This window comes from Mandrillus leucophaeus, unplaced genomic scaffold (genome assembly GCF_000951045.1).
Source record: "Mandrillus leucophaeus isolate KB7577 unplaced genomic scaffold, Mleu.le_1.0 Scaffold715, whole genome shotgun sequence".
Classification (NCBI taxonomy): domain Eukaryota; kingdom Metazoa; phylum Chordata; class Mammalia; order Primates; family Cercopithecidae; genus Mandrillus; species Mandrillus leucophaeus.
This window is the reverse complement of record NW_012107753.1, coordinates 1105807-1121152: the sequence shown is the minus strand read 5'-3', so window position 1 is coordinate 1121152 and position 15346 is coordinate 1105807. Positions and strand designations below refer to the sequence as shown.

Sequence of the window (15346 nt, the reverse complement as noted above, 5' to 3'; positions counted from 1 at the left end):
AGGTTGCAGTGACCCGAGATTGTGCCACTGCACTCCAGCCTAGGTGGCAGAGTGAGACTGTCTCTAAATAAATAAATAAATAGAAGTAATTAAACGTTTTCTATTTTTGGTAAACTACTGATTTTATAGAGTATTTAATCATTTTCAATATGATAGGTTCTCAGTTTATCAGTTTGTAGATCAAATAAGCAATTTTCCTAGATTCCCTTTTGATTCCTAAAATTTAATAGGGATCTTCGAAAAATACCTCCCCAGTCCAGAAAAATTGTCAAAAACTCCTCTAGTTTGGACAAAAGGTAGAGTTTGAGATGTCTTAGTCAGCATTTAGTCAGATATGAGAGCATTCATGATGTTTCTGGCCTAGAGAATGGGAGACTTTCTGATCACTCTGCATATGTTCATAGAAAGACTATATTTTGTGGTTGTTTTATAAAACAAACCACATACATATACTTGGATCACTTCAAAGCCAAACAGAAATGACTATGTATTATCAACTCCTTAGAGAATTTAAAACAGCAATTATTAAAAAGCACAAATAAAATAAACTGCTGGATTGGAGTGCTATTCCTTTCACATGCTTTCAGTGTTTCCTAGGAGCAAATTCACATCATTTCCAGGTTTTGTTAAACACATTTTAATTTTGTTAAACCTAAACCAGATCTTGTTTAATTTTATTAGGCTGTTCTTGGCAGGTGTTATATAAAATGAAGTAAATTGTGTTTAAGAACCACAGAGTAAAAAATAAAATCATGACCTTAAAATGGAAAATTTTGGATTTATACTACTCTTGTTAAATCCATCAACCTGAAAAGTTTCACCAAAATAGGAGAATTAGTCACTGTGGAAGATAGATCCCTGTAAGCAGATCAAATAAAGGTAAACCTATTCTGTTAATCTTCTCTCCTTTTACTTCACACCTTCGCACCCTGAATCTTCACTAATGTAATCCTTTTAGTATTTTTTACTAGGTGTTTTTTTTTTTTAACTTAGTATTTTTTACCAGTGTAATCATCTTCTTTGTATTGAGTCACATAATGGTTACATGTTTTTTCCTGAATGGACACCAGTTGTAAGTGGGATGCTTGCTGTTACCATGGGTCCCAACTTATCAAGTAAAAACTGCTATCCTTTAATCCACTTTAAAAGCCTGTCTTTCATTCAAAGACTCAAATAAAAGTGCCTATCACTCCAACGCTAAAGGACCATGCCTGAATATGAATGCATCACATTTTGATGGCTATAGATTGCATCCACTTCTAATAAGTATCATCACTTTATTTATCAAACCTCTGAAGTCTCAAGTTATTTTTGTCATCTGATATAATCTAGCCACTGATAAAACTGGTTATGCCACCCCAGATATGCAAAGCAATCTAATTTTCACGCCAACCAAATAAGCCACAGCATAACTAAAAACAAAACTTGTTTATGCATAGACAATTTTAGCAGGCATTTTTAAATATAACACAGATGCTAAAGGTTAATGGCTTGGATGGCAGATTATTCTTAAGTATTACAACTTTTGACTGTAGAGTTACTTTTACAATATCAATTAGTGTAAAACCTAACATTAGAAGCCAAATAATTTTAGTATGTGGATATTATTTATAAGGCCTACTATGGGATAAATCTATGGGAGGGGTTCCTCAGGAAAAATGACCCTACTAAGAAAGAACTTTTCTCATTAGGGTGGACATGAAACCAGAACACCGAGATGTGTAAGAGTTTTCTTTAGAGAAATGCTTGAGGTTCTATAATAGTAGACAAATACCACACAACAGAAAATCTAAATCATATTTGTTAACTGGCATTGTTTGCATGTTTGAATACATTTTTAGTGATGGGAAGGGACAAGAGGGCAGAAGCATATTACATAGCAAGGACCAGCCAACATTTTAAATTTATCCTGGACTATATTCACAAGATCAGTCTGAAAAATTTACCCAGACACAAGTATTTAAGATGAGGTCATTAGGCTATTTGTATTTTTTTTTTTTCCTGGCGGATGCCTGAGCTCTACAAGGTAAGTGCTTAATGTTTTGTTAATAGTTATTGCACTAATCTAAAATTTAAGAATGTATAATAAGGATTTCCTGTTAACTTCTGAGTTGACTGAAAAATTACTCCAATTCCTGAGCAGCTTTGGTTACATTATCAATATATAGTCTGAGGTTCTGTGGTGTCAATAAAAATGATCATAAAAAATATATTCAACACAGATTAGCCAACTAGAAAATAATCTGTAACTTCTTTCATCTTGCTGTTAACTACTTAAGTATCCTTAGCAACATCCCTACCCATAACAAAAGGAAAGTGGCACTTAGCAGTTGCAGACAAAATGGAGTCTTACATTTATGGCACAAAACAGTATTAACTTTACTTCTACGGCTGTAACAGAAATACTCTGGAAGAAAACACAGAAACAGTCTTTGCTTTCATATAAATATAAAACCAGCACTTGTGCATGGAAATAGCTATAAAGTATTAAATGGCACTTTTGTATTCTGTTCTACATGTACACTTGTTTTTAAAGCAGGTTGTACAAACAGGAGAAACTGTATTTCCAGTTTCTTTTTGTTAACAGCCTGTTGCCTCACCCATGGAAACTCTTCTAGGTAGTTTAAGGCTACATAATCTTATTGCTCATCAACCAGCAACCATACCCATCACTCTCCAAAATTATAAGCTAATACTTACGGACAAAAACCACTATTGAGAACTTTGCATTCAAACAGACAAGAGTCGGCCAGGCGCGGTGGCTCACACCTGTAATCCCAGCACTCTGGCAGGTGGAGGCGGGCAGATCACGAGGTCAGGAGATGAGACCATCCTGGCTAACACAGTGAAACCCCATCTCTACTAAAAATACAAAAAATAAAAAATAAAAAATAAATTAGCCGGGCATGGTGGCGGGCGCCTGTAGTCCCAACTACTCGGGAGGCTGAGGCAGGAGAATGGCGTGAACCCAGGAGGCAGAGCTTGCAGTGAGCCGAGATTGTGCCACTCTACTCCAGCCTGGGTGATAGGGCGAGGCTCCCTCTCAAAAAAACAAAACAAAAATGGACAAGAGTCAAATTAAGTCTTTGTACATATTCAAATATTTACATGATATGGAAGAGATTAACCTTTCCAAACTAAACTATGAGTTACCTAAGATGTGTGCCTTTGGAATGGAGGATCTGGGACAGCTTGAGAGGCTTTGCTTCTCAATGTGTATTGATAAATCCATGTGAATGTATTACCAACTCCCAAAATACAGTAATAGTACACTTATCATCTTGCTATTATTAGATTATTTGCCCAAATTTAGTTATTTGCTAGCAAATTTAATGCAGATCTCTTGCAAAGAAAGCCTTACGGAAAAGAATGATTCTAATGACTTTAAACTGTAAGTTTAAATAACAGATCTTTTCACTATACAACTTCATGTAACCAATCTTGTTCTCAAATAGTTTTCTTCCCAAGTTATAGAAACTATTATTCCAGGACATTAAGACAATAGCAAATACAATGTGCCAGGCACAGTTTTAAGTGTTGTCACCTTCATATTCCTGAAGTAGGTGGTTGCTGTCCTCATTTAAGAGATGAAGCAGTCCAAAGTGGACCTAAAATAACTTGCCCAAAATCACGGGCTGATTCCAGGATCCCTCATCTTAATCACTATGCCATACTGCTCAGAAACAACTTTCCCTTGCAAACTAATCCATGTCGTGGGAAGCCTACCTAGGATCACACCTGAGGCTCTAGTTTTACAGATCAGGCACACTGAAGATGAGGTTTTTAAAAAGGACTCACCCATTTATATTGCGAATTCATGTGGTCATAGCTTAAGAAAACTTCAGGTAGTGGGGGTGTAAAGATTTGTCTGCTTATGTAAAGGAAACATGGTATATTAAAGTGCTTAATATCTGTACATTTCAAAGGACTTCATGGCCTTGCATTCAGGTTTGAATGCAAGAACCCTCTCAAGTGCCTTACACACTGATTCCCTTTCTTCCCAGTCAATAGACAACCCTGTTCTCATCCGTTTTAATGTTTCTTGTGAAAAACAAAACTACTGATCTACTGGGCACGGTGCCTCATGCCTGTAATCCCAGCACTTTGGGAGGCCCAGGCAGGCAGATCACCTGAGGTCAGCAGTTCGAGACCAGCCTGATCAACATGGAGAAACTCATCTCTACTAAAAATACAGAAATTAGCCAGGTGTGGTGGCAGGTGCCTGTGATCCCAACTACTTGGGAGGCTGAGGCAGAATCGCCTGAACCCAGGAGGCAGAGGTTGCAGCGGGCCAGTATTACACCATTGCACTCCAGCCTGGGCAACAAGAGCAAAAACAAAAAACAAAAAACTGCCTGTATCTTGCTACTACTCAGACCTTCAGAGCAATGGAGTCTGAGGGCTCATCTTAAACTTCTATATAACATTCTGACTTCATTTTTAACTTGAAAAATTAAGTTCCCCTTCTAAATCTTCAACTTCTAGATTTTCAACTCAATTATGACTTTTCATACTCAGAGAAATACTACTCTATGTCAGTATAGGAACTTTGACATACACATGTACCTCCCCAACTTGAAGCAAAAGTAGCAGCATGCGAGGAACTGACAGATAAAAACTAGGGTATTTCCATCCCAAACTCCATCACAGAGAAGCAACAGTTGCACTCTGGTATTCATTTACCCCAGTCAAAGTTAACATGTACTTGTCACCCCTTGTTCTTTATGATCTGGCATAAACTCTGCAAAGACCAAATCCATGGGTGCATCCCTGTATTAGAGCCAAACGTAAAACAGAAATGAAACAAGTGTTTTTGTAAACAAAGTAATACCTACTTTCTTCAGAATTATCATAAAACGTCATCTTTTACAACATGGAGAAGGGGGATAGGCCCCAATTGTTCAAATTTCATTTCTTTTTCCTCAAATTTTAAAACGGTTTTAATCCCAATGGTGCCTATTGAATACTTCAGAAATAAAGTACCATACCTGAAAATGCTTCTAATATCTCGTATCACTTGAACAAGTTCAGGGATGGCAAAGAAAAAAAAATTTACAGTATAGCCATGCAAAGTAACATTTTCTAATTTCCCCCTTTAGGATTCCAACTATGGCTTAAAAACCCAATGAACAAGTGAAGTTTCCCTCTGTACATGGCTTTTATTATTTACATAATACAATATAGCATCAATGCTGAATAGCATGATTATGTGCAATACATAAATATGAACTATCTGTACACATCTGCAGGTCTAACTCAGAACTAAGGTACATAAAATTGAAAGCAAAACTGAATGCTTTAAGAATAAAAGTAAAAACTAGGACTGAACACTGCAATAAATCAGAAGTAGTGCCTCGTGTACATACTTAACTATTTACAGATGAAAACAGGCATTACCACAACACTAACTATACTCATTTATATATAAAAAACACAAGTTTCATACATCACAAAAAACCTTCCATTATAACACAGAAGTGATATTACCAGACAAGCATCAGTGAAGTATACTGCCTTTTCTAGTTGTTATTGTACAATGCTGTAGATAATGCAGCCCATGCAATACACCCAAGAACACTAGAGTCCTACACCCAAGTACAATATGATAAAGCAGCCCTCTGCAAGTGGTGCTGGATACCACTAAGAAGTCTACTGCAGCCATGTTGGTTATGATTTTCCATGCAGAAGGGTACAGTTACATTAAGAACTGAAGTCTTTTAAAAAGCTTTAAACATTCTTTCTTGAACCAAAACATTCGACAAAAGATGCACATGAAAAATTAACTATTCAGATACCTTTGCAACTTAAAATTCAGATGCATGTTATTCAATAGAGCTGCTGTATGTGAAAACCAAACGTAGAGCTTAAATTTCTTCTTGTAAACAAATTAATTCTAGTGCAGTTCTGTGCTACACATTTTTAGCAATGAGTAATGCAGACATCTTCTGGTGCAGGCCAGCACAATAAGCTTCAAAGATTATCTCAAGACCCTGTTGTTGGCTTGATGGTTTTACTTATAACCAGTTTCCATGTTTACCTTTCACAGAATGTCTTATTTGACAGCTTTAGATGACCAATTTAACCAGGCTTATATATGGCGCCAAACTGGTTTCACGGGAAGGAAGGTCTGATCCTCTTTATGAGCATTTCTTCCTGCTTCCAAAGAACATGTTGTAAAATTAAAGAGGGTGGAGTTTAACTATGGTAGAAGTAGACTGCCAGTCCTTTTCTGGTGTACCATTTTAAAAAAATACAGGCACATAACACTAGCCAAAGATTATACCTTGATTACATTCCCAAAAGGCAGATATGCTGCAAACATGCAGATTTCATTTATTTTGTTTGGCACATGGGAACTATATTTTGTTCCTATTATCTGTGTGTTTCACTTTGCTGTGCAGATTTTCATCCAATTTTTTTCAGGGGAGGGCATATACATTTGTAGGGCTGTATCTATCCAATTCTGCCTGTAACAAACACCCAAACATCCTAAAATATCAATTATAAGACAGACAAGTGTAAAGTAAAACTCTGGAGAACATCAAAGAAAAATGGCCATGCATCTGCTCTTTAATGTTTTCCTACGATATATTAAAATAAAAACAAAGTTTCAGTCTCTTCACAAGAAGTAATTTATATTCTCTGAATTTTTTCAGCCACAACAACTGGATTCTCTTTTCTGATTTTTGCTGCAGCTTCTGCTTTGTAGTCATATGGACAGTTGTGCTTGTCAGAGTAACGGTGAAGTCCACAAAACAAATTTCCACACCGGCAGTCAAACCCTGTACAAATGAAGAAGTAGAGTCACTTGAGAACTTGAGCCAATTAAAAGAAAAAAAGTCAGATTTTCATTGCTTTGTAACATAAAAGACAGTGAACTCCTTTCTTCCACTTCCTGGTGATAAGACACAGTCAACTCCTGAAAAGAGTCTATCATGTTAACCTGGAAAGGGAACTTCTAACTTCCTCTGACACGGTGAGAAATTCAAATAACTATGTTCAGTCTTTCCTTGCAAGGGCAATAGGGAAGTCTTTGGTACGCCAAACCACGTGGAGAAAACAAAATGGGCTACCTGCCAGCTAATTTCTACCAGGTGTTCTCCCTCTATCGACTCCTGTAGATGCAAAATAGGATAAAATTTACACAGGCTCTGGAGTTAGACTAACTTGGATTCAAAACACAGTCCTACCATATCTTAAGTTATGTTTCCTCAAGTGGAAACAACCATCAAGGTCTGAGATTTAAAGGAGACAAGAAAAAAAGCACCTAGAACATTCTCTGCATAGCTCAAAGTAGGTGGCACTTACTGTTAGTTCAGTAACATTTTCCCTAGGTATACAAAAACTTATCAATCTAATAAAATGAAATAAGAGGGCCTGAGTTAATAGTTTCATATGATTAGGAGGCAAATGGAAGCAAAATCCAACTTCTTTCCACCCCAATACCACCTTCCCCACCTTTCCTAGACTACAGCTAGTCAGGCGTGTGTGTGTGTGTGTGTGTGTGTGTGTGTGTGTGTGTGTGTGCGCGCGCGCGTAAGACCAACCACTCTTAGGGAGTGACCAAAAGCTCCTTGTTAACTGCAGGAAGCAAAACATACATTGTCTTTTGTTTTGTAATACCTGTAAGACCAACTTTCTTTCTGCACATGAAACATCTGTTTTTCTTTGGTTTGGGCAATTCAGGAGCTTTTTCTTCACTCTGAGAAGTACTGGGCTGAGAAACTGATGGACTGGGTTGAGTGACAACTGAAAAGGACAAAAACACAAAATTTGTCAAGCATTCACTGGCTAACATTTAAGTCAAAAAAGGAAGTATGTAAGAGAACCAGGAAGATTCTTGATAAAAATGTTTAGAAGCCTTCCTTGAAAATACAAACTTTAAGGCCCAGTGCGGTGGCTCACGCCTGTAATCCCAGCACTTTGGGAGGCCGAGGCAGGCGGATCACGAGGTCAGAAGATCGAGACCATCCTGGCTAACATGGTGAAACCCTGTCTCTACTAAATATACAAAAAATTAGCTGGGCGAGGTGGCGGGAGCCTGTGGTCCCAGCTACCCGGGAGGCTGAGGCAGGAGAATGGAGTGGACCCGGGAGGCAGAGCTTGCAGTGAGCTGAGATCGCGCCACTGCACTCCAGCCTGGGCAACAGAGCCAGACTCCGTCTCAAAAAAAAAAAAAAAAAAAGAAAATACAAACTTTAAACAAAATTTTCCATTTTAACACCAGAACGTCTTTCAAATCTGAGAAATTCCTGCCAATCACTATGCTACTTGCTTCTCTAATTTTATACAATGACGGTTTCACTCAAGAAATTCCTTTAAAACACTTGTAACAGCCAAAATCCTAATTGTTTTTAAAAAGCCAGGAGATGTTAATCATATGCTCAGTTTTTCCACGTTACAATTTCCTAAATGCAAACTTTTCAATCAGGGAAGTTCAAATTCATTACATCTCAGTAAATAAGAGTAGCCAACAACTTTGAGGCAGTTGGCTATAAATCATTTTGATTTTATGCTTACAGAAAAAGAAAAAAAAAAAAAACCCTGTAGATGTAAACAGCAAATTTTGACAAATAAAACCCAAACCATTCATCCCTAAATCAACATCAGATCCAAAAATTCCAAAACAAAATCATTTTACCATTTTCACGGTGCACTAAACGTTATAGGAAGACTTGATTTTTTTTAAAGCTTGCTTTTTAAAAAAAGATCGGCAAACAGTCTTTAGAAACTACTCAAGAAGTTCTGATTTTAAACTATTAAGGATTCCACAGGCAGAACAAGAGTCTTATCTAAAACGGGCATCCACTTTGGACAGAGATAGCTTCTACAAAGAGTCCCACCGTTTCTCCACCTAAAAAGGCTTTAAGTTTCAGCGCACACATGGCATCAGTAAAATTTCTCACAATGAACAAAAAATAGCAGATTACTATACTAAAGCCCACACTGCCACTAGTTCTTTAAACAAAATACCAAAATTTACATCTACTTACATATAATTCAACTACACCCCAAATTCTATGAACTCAGGTTTTAATATTAATCCAAATGGTAACAATAGCAAATTTATATATGTAATACTGAAATTACTGCCCAAATAGGCCAGCACCAATACGATTAGCATATAGATAAGCTCCTACAGCAAGCTAGTTTAATGGCAATTTTCTCTAAAACTCTGCCCAAATTTATAATTCAATTGCATTAGCAATGCATCTACTGGGAGAATTAGCCTAATATTAGACTAAATGAACAATATTCCAGCTACTGCTACTGTGACAACGTTAAAGTTTTTCCTGATGTCATGAGGATAAAGAATAATCTATGGGAATAGTTGTATGGGGTAGAGGGAAGGTGTCAGCCATTTCTTTGGCCACACCTGAAAAATGAACTGTGGCTCCCGAAACAAGGGAAGGGGGAAGAAGAAAATGATACAGAAAAGGCAAATAGCAGTGAACCACGGAACGCCTACTAAGTAATAAATGCAGACTAGCTCTAACCCAAGACTATTCTTCCAAGGTCAGAGTAATTTTGTATTTAAAAAACAAAAACAAAAAAACCCAAACAAAGGCATCATGGGCACACTAATGTGGTCAGCTTTTTAAGGATGGAGCTCATTTCAAAATGCCAAATATAGTTTCACCTGCCAAACTTCAGAATTTGGCCTTAACTTTGTAAGATTAACACAATAAACAAACTTGACTGCTGTTAGCAAAAGCCAGCCTCCAAAGCAGATTGTATAACCACTGACACAATTTTTTCACAACAGAAGTTTCATATTGCATTTAATCAGCACTCTGCCAAAAAAGAACAAATTGATCAAAAAAGCTATGTGCATTACATAAAGTACAGAAATCCTTGTTCTAGGGCCTAGTACAGGTAATTCAAGTCAGTCTTCTTGCACCATTAGGGCACTTCTGGTTATGCTATATAAGCGAAGTTTCCAAAGTCACCACATCTCATGAAAACCAAAATGCCTTTCCATACTGACTTTTAAACTCCCACAAAATATATGACAGGAATATTGCACTTCAAATAAATTTTAATGTTCAAGTATGTTGTTTTACTTAAAAGCTTTCTACAACATTGACAATATCAAAACTAAACAGTTACTACTTTTAATTATAAAATTATTCTTTATGACCTTGAAATTTAACTTCAATTTTTTAACACATCCAATCTCCAGATTACAGACTTTGCCCATTATGTACATGAGAATAGTGTAGGGGATGAGCAGAGAAGAAACTGACAATAAATATGACTATTTTACACTTCAAGATACTTTTAAAGATAGTAGTTCTTTGCTTGGCCTGGATTTTATAAGCTCTCCCTCCTCTTTGGTCCTTCAATGGGAAGGAAAGAATGCACTATCAGATTCAGAACTGAACGAGTATTAAATGACATACCTGGCTCTGACACCTCTGTTTTCGGGGTAGTTATTTTGTCCTCTCTTGAAATGCTCATTTCTGTCATTTGCTGAGTTACAGGCAAGGCAGCCACAGGCACATTTCTATTTGAGTTCAAGCAAACAATTTTTAAAGCTGTTAAGGGTACTTCTTGAGACAATGATTAAGTTGTCAGTTCAACTTTAAATTATATAATATTTCCAAAATGAGTAAATGGAGCTAGATAACCTAAAATTTAAAAAAAAAGATACTGGATGCCCAGCATAAACGGTTGAGAAAAAAGTTTGATAAATGGCTCATCAACTCGAGGCTGCATTTTGTATAGGTTACTATATTCTACAACCCACTAGGGATTTTTAGCTGTGCCTGTAACTTGTTTAAGGGCAAAAGAGCAGCTCTGCCAAAACACCTTGTTTAGCCCACTAAAACAGTCTACAGTCTCACTTGACAATCCCTAAACCTCAATTAACAAAGAAATAAAAAAGCACAGCATTTCCAACACAATATCCTTGAGGGGGTTAGGGAGTAGGTTGTAATATACATCTTTACTCAATGACTTAAGAGTCATGTATTAAAAGACATGAAATCCTCAATTAAGCAACAATGCAAAGCCAAGGGCATCTGATATATTAACATCCTTATTACTGGACTCGTACAGACACATCTTGGTTTCCTCTTTGTAATACCATAAAGACTCTGAAATGTTCAATCTTACCTTGATTTTTCAGATGTGCTGCCAGCAGCACCTTCACAGTTGTTTAAGCTAGTGTCTGCTCTCTGTACAGATGCAGAATCTGAGGTAGGACTGTTGGAACCACTAGCTGTCCCTATTTAAAAAAAGGATTTGTAAGGAACAAATGAACACTACAAAAACTCATTTAGTATCAAGACGTAGTAAGTAACAAATACTTGCATTTAATTAGGTTAGTGATATAAGCATTCACTGTGCTGTAATCCTACACTTGAGTGTCCAAACAAAAAAATATTAAAAAGTCAATCCAATGAACACAAGTGTGAAACAAAATAATCTCAAAAAAGAAAACTGAAAAGCTAGAAGATGCTTGTAGATAGTCATTTATTCCTGATCAGTCATGTCAAGCACGTGGGCTGTTGCTTGAATTTCAAGCTCTTGTCAGGTGTTCTCTCCATGGGCTTTCAGCATTCTCAGCCCCAATTCTTGGTTCTATATTTTCTGTCCACCAGTTCTTCAAATACGTTTTTCCTTGGAAATAACTTACCCATTGGGCTCATTCTGCCACTGTTCTGCTGCCTCTGAAGATGTTCTTTGTAGCAAACTGAACACATTCCATTTGTCCTAGGATTTCCATAAAAGCCACATCCTGTGCTACACAGCATGGGCCCCGGGGTCTGGTTAGTCTCCTGAGCCATATTTTTCTGCTATAGACGAAACAAAATTTCAGAAATTAGCATTATCACCAAAATATAGTCTAATATAATCATCATTATACCGCTGTGATTTCTACACAAGTTTTAATAAAAGTCCAAATTCTGTTAATCATTAAAAAGGGTGGGCAGAGATAATTATATTTTGTGGCCTTTATAAAAGGCAAACTGTTTTAGCACCCTCCTCAAAAAAAAACCCAAAAAGAAATTTTATCAATTATTAGGATATTCTCACCTATCACTATTCTTGGTTTCAATTTATGAAAAGGTCTACTAGCTCTCAGGGTTATGTTTTAATCAATTTGGGAAATTGGTACCTTTAAGTTACTTTTGACTCTGCTGCACTACAGGCAGACCATTTCAAATGCTTTTACTTAATTGGCTAATCACAATTAATCACTGACTCTTGATATTTATAGGTGGTTCTTTAAACTGGATGAATAAAGCTTTCTTAAAACTAGCACCTGTATATATTATTGGGCTTCATCAGTAATTTGACAATTCTGCTGAGGCAGAGCATCCATACTTTTTAAATGCTGAAACATCTTTATATAAGGCTGAAAAGAGAACTCGTAGCTCTTCCTGCTACCTTGGCACCAACAAGAAAGCTCTTTAAAAATTTAGAGTCAGCTGGTTTATGAAACTCCTTTTATGTTCTCCATCTGAGGTTTGAGAGTATGTTAAAGCCAGTGCCTAGGAACCTGCAATGCACAAATTATCAGATTTCTCAGCCAAAGGCACTATTATTTTTAACAAGTGCTTGTCTTCCTCATACCAGAAAATAATAATCGTTCCAAGCTCAAATTCAATATAATAAAATAAGTCAATATATATACATAACCTTTAGTAATGGTTAATATTCAATGCTGGGTTACCAAAAAGCTTTACATAGCAAGCATTTGTTTGCAAGCAAGGGTTTGCTTTTCTAAACGTCTTCTTAAACGCTGTGCTAAATTATTAATAAGTTTTCCACTGGATGAGAAAATATATATTCAAGAAAAATTATTTTAAAATAAAGTTGTGGAGGGTTTTCATGTCATCTTAAATATGTATAAGCTTATGTACAAAAAACATGAGAGAATTTGCCTAAAGGAAAATTTGTGTGCTGTAACTTGTCACAGTCATTTTTTCCAACTACTACATACTAGAATACACTTTATAGTGAGTTATTAAAAAATGATGTTTTAACAAGTATTAACTACCAAAATTAGAAGATGGGAGAAGGGGACTAACCGATTTGGACCTGGCCAGAACCCTGGTAATTATTCCTCAAATCATTTTATCGTCCCTTTTGTAATTAAAGGGGCACCATACAAATATTAAGACTATCTACAGCTTGTACAGCGTGACCAAGATCCACAACTTATTTTGAATAATAGTATTAATTTAGTTGACACTGTCTCTTTAAATATTAACTGGAATTTAGCTGACTCATTTTGGAACAGGGTAGTGTAAACATTTCAACATCACTTAGGAAGTTTATTAATAAACACTTTCAGCTGGGTTTTTAAATGCTGAGTATAATGAGAGCAAAAAAATGCTTTCAAATGATAAATACGTATATATTTGCATGCCTACCATCACAAAACTGTTAATTTTTGCCCTAGGCATGAAAGTTGGGTATTTCCTAAAACCAGTTTAAGTGCTAGCCCACATTTTCTACACTAAGGTCCAGTGTCATCTGACATTGGCTTTAAAAGCAAACTGGCTTAAGTTTAAGGCCAAGTGATCAACCTGCATAAGTAATTTTAGTTAATGTGATTCTTAAAATCTTTGTTTTAGATAAATAAAATGGAGGCTACTCCATCTAAAAAAAGATTTCACACTTTGAGATAACAAAGTATTCCAACTTTCCTTCAGAGAACATGTCTACTTTCATTCCATTATAAATAACCTTCAACTGCGAGACACACAAGAAGCACCAGAACATGAGTCTTCTACATGGGTTCCCATCTTTTATATTTTTTCCCCTAGAAAGCCAGCTTTTAAATGCCATCACATGTGCACAGCTTGCTTTAATATTTCTCAGAAGCTTAGATCACATGGGAGGGCGCTTCAGCCTGTCACAAGGCTGCAATGTGACAAGCTGAGCTGGATGGAGGCTCTCACATAAAGCCTAGTCAACAGGGGCCTCTGAAATCAGCTTCTATTTATATCTCAAAGCCTGCCAACTCCTACACAACCCCAAGAACTAAGGATGCAGCGTTCATATATCTAACATAAGAAAACAAAAAAAAAGGCTGCTAGTTTTTTCCTAATGTAGGAAAAACTACAGAACAATCTTAATCTAGAAGATGAAAGCATAATCACTCAAAGCTAAAATGGTCAAGGTTGTTTATAAAAAACTAAGCACAGTGGAGACAGCGTAAAAAAGAATCCTCATTTAGTGAGGATTTAGGGGATGAAGTGGGGGATGTGTGTTCCCATTAGGTATTGCATTTCCCTTCCTGTAAATATTTTAGAAAAAAATACCATTACTATTTATTGATTTTAAAGTAATTAGAAACTTGAGCATGCACGTGTCAGCTCTGTCAGGTACAGCTAGAATGCACATTTTATAAAGTTTATGGCTTCCTCTAACTTACAGCTTAAAAAAAAATCTGAGTAACTGAACAATTCTCCAATTCCAATTCTGAACAAAGAGCTTTTACACCTATGGAATATAGTTCTTCCAGGCGCACATGATGTGATGACATGGCATGAATTCCCACTCACCTGGGAATTGAGACCTGAGTTCAAGTCTCTAGTCTGCCACTAAGCCAGTGACCTTGGGCAAGTCCTTACTTTCCAGATTTCAGTTCCCTCTTTGCCAAATGGAGTAGGATTGACTTTTAAAGGCTCCTTTTCAGGGCCTGGGAGATAGAAAACAGGAAAGAACTACAACAAATCCTTAATTTTTTTAGGGGGGCGTGGGGAAACATTTTAAGAAAAAACTTTGAAGATAAAATTGCAATATTTTCACCAATTGAGTTCTGAAAGCCTACTTTTTAAAAAAATCCTAAAAATAAGGAGTAAAATACAGCCGTTTACGGTTAGGTATCTAAATCCCAGATTTAAGAACGGGGATGTGTGACCTATGTGTTCCTTTATCTTAATAATCTCCTTACATGAAATCCTTATGTGACATTCAATCAATAAAGATAACTCGACCCTTCCTCGAAAACATAGCTCCACGGAGTGCGTGGAAAGCGAGCAAAAAATTTCACGTTCATCAGCCTAAATGCACCAAACAAAGGAGAAGGTGCTCCATTTCCTCCATGAAAACGGATCTCAGGGTAGACACCCCGCGACGTCGAGAAACCCAAAAGACGACGCCGGAGAACCCCCGGCCCCATGTTCCAACGGGTTTTGGAACAAGTTCGGGTCCCACTGATCCCCCATCCCCCTCCAAGCAAAGGCCTCACTCAGTAAAGCCCAGCAGGGCCCTCTCCGAAAAACCACTGAGTCATGCAGAACAGCAGCTCAGCAGGCCCGGCCGGCCTTTCGCCTGCAGGCCCCACGCCGAACCCCGACCCCGAAGGGCTCCTCTGAGGGGAGAG

At 37.0% G+C, this 15346-nt stretch overlaps 1 protein-coding gene across 2 annotated transcripts; it reads right to left on the bottom strand.

Annotated features, from left to right (window-relative positions):
- Positions 1 to 5139: 5139 nt before the first annotated feature.
- ZFAND5 (zinc finger, AN1-type domain 5) lies at positions 5140 to 15340 on the bottom strand. Of its 2 annotated transcripts, none has more exons than XM_011965138.1 (6): positions 14523 to 15340; positions 11642 to 11801; positions 11119 to 11230; positions 10404 to 10507; positions 7624 to 7749; positions 5140 to 6782 (listed from the first exon to the last, which is right to left on the bottom strand). In XM_011965138.1, exons 2-6 carry the CDS (start codon positions 11790 to 11792, stop codon positions 6634 to 6636), a joined length of 642 nt encoding a protein of 213 aa, XP_011820528.1. In that variant the 5' UTR covers positions 11793 to 11801; positions 14523 to 15340; the 3' UTR covers positions 5140 to 6633. The 2 variants fall into 2 exon arrangements, with proteins under 2 accessions (XP_011820528.1, XP_011820529.1); XM_011965139.1 differs by having other exon boundaries at positions 11642 to 11798; positions 14523 to 14662.
- Positions 15341 to 15346: the final 6 nt, after the last annotated feature.

What these genes read in the sequence shown, in the direction of transcription:
- ZFAND5 (XM_011965138.1), bottom strand. Translation starts at nt 11,792, where the DNA reads ATGGCTCAGGAGACTAACCAGACCCCGGGGCCCATGCTGTGTAGCACA. An exon ending in TGGCAGAATGAGCCCAATGG is followed by an intron (nt 11,231 to 11,641) that starts GTAAGTTATTTC and finishes TTTTTTAAATAG; the next exon opens with GGACAGCTAGTGGTTCCAAC. An exon ending in AGCACATCTGAAAAATCAAG is followed by an intron (nt 10,508 to 11,118) that starts GTAAGATTGAAC and finishes GAACTCAAATAG; the next exon opens with AAATGTGCCTGTGGCTGCCT.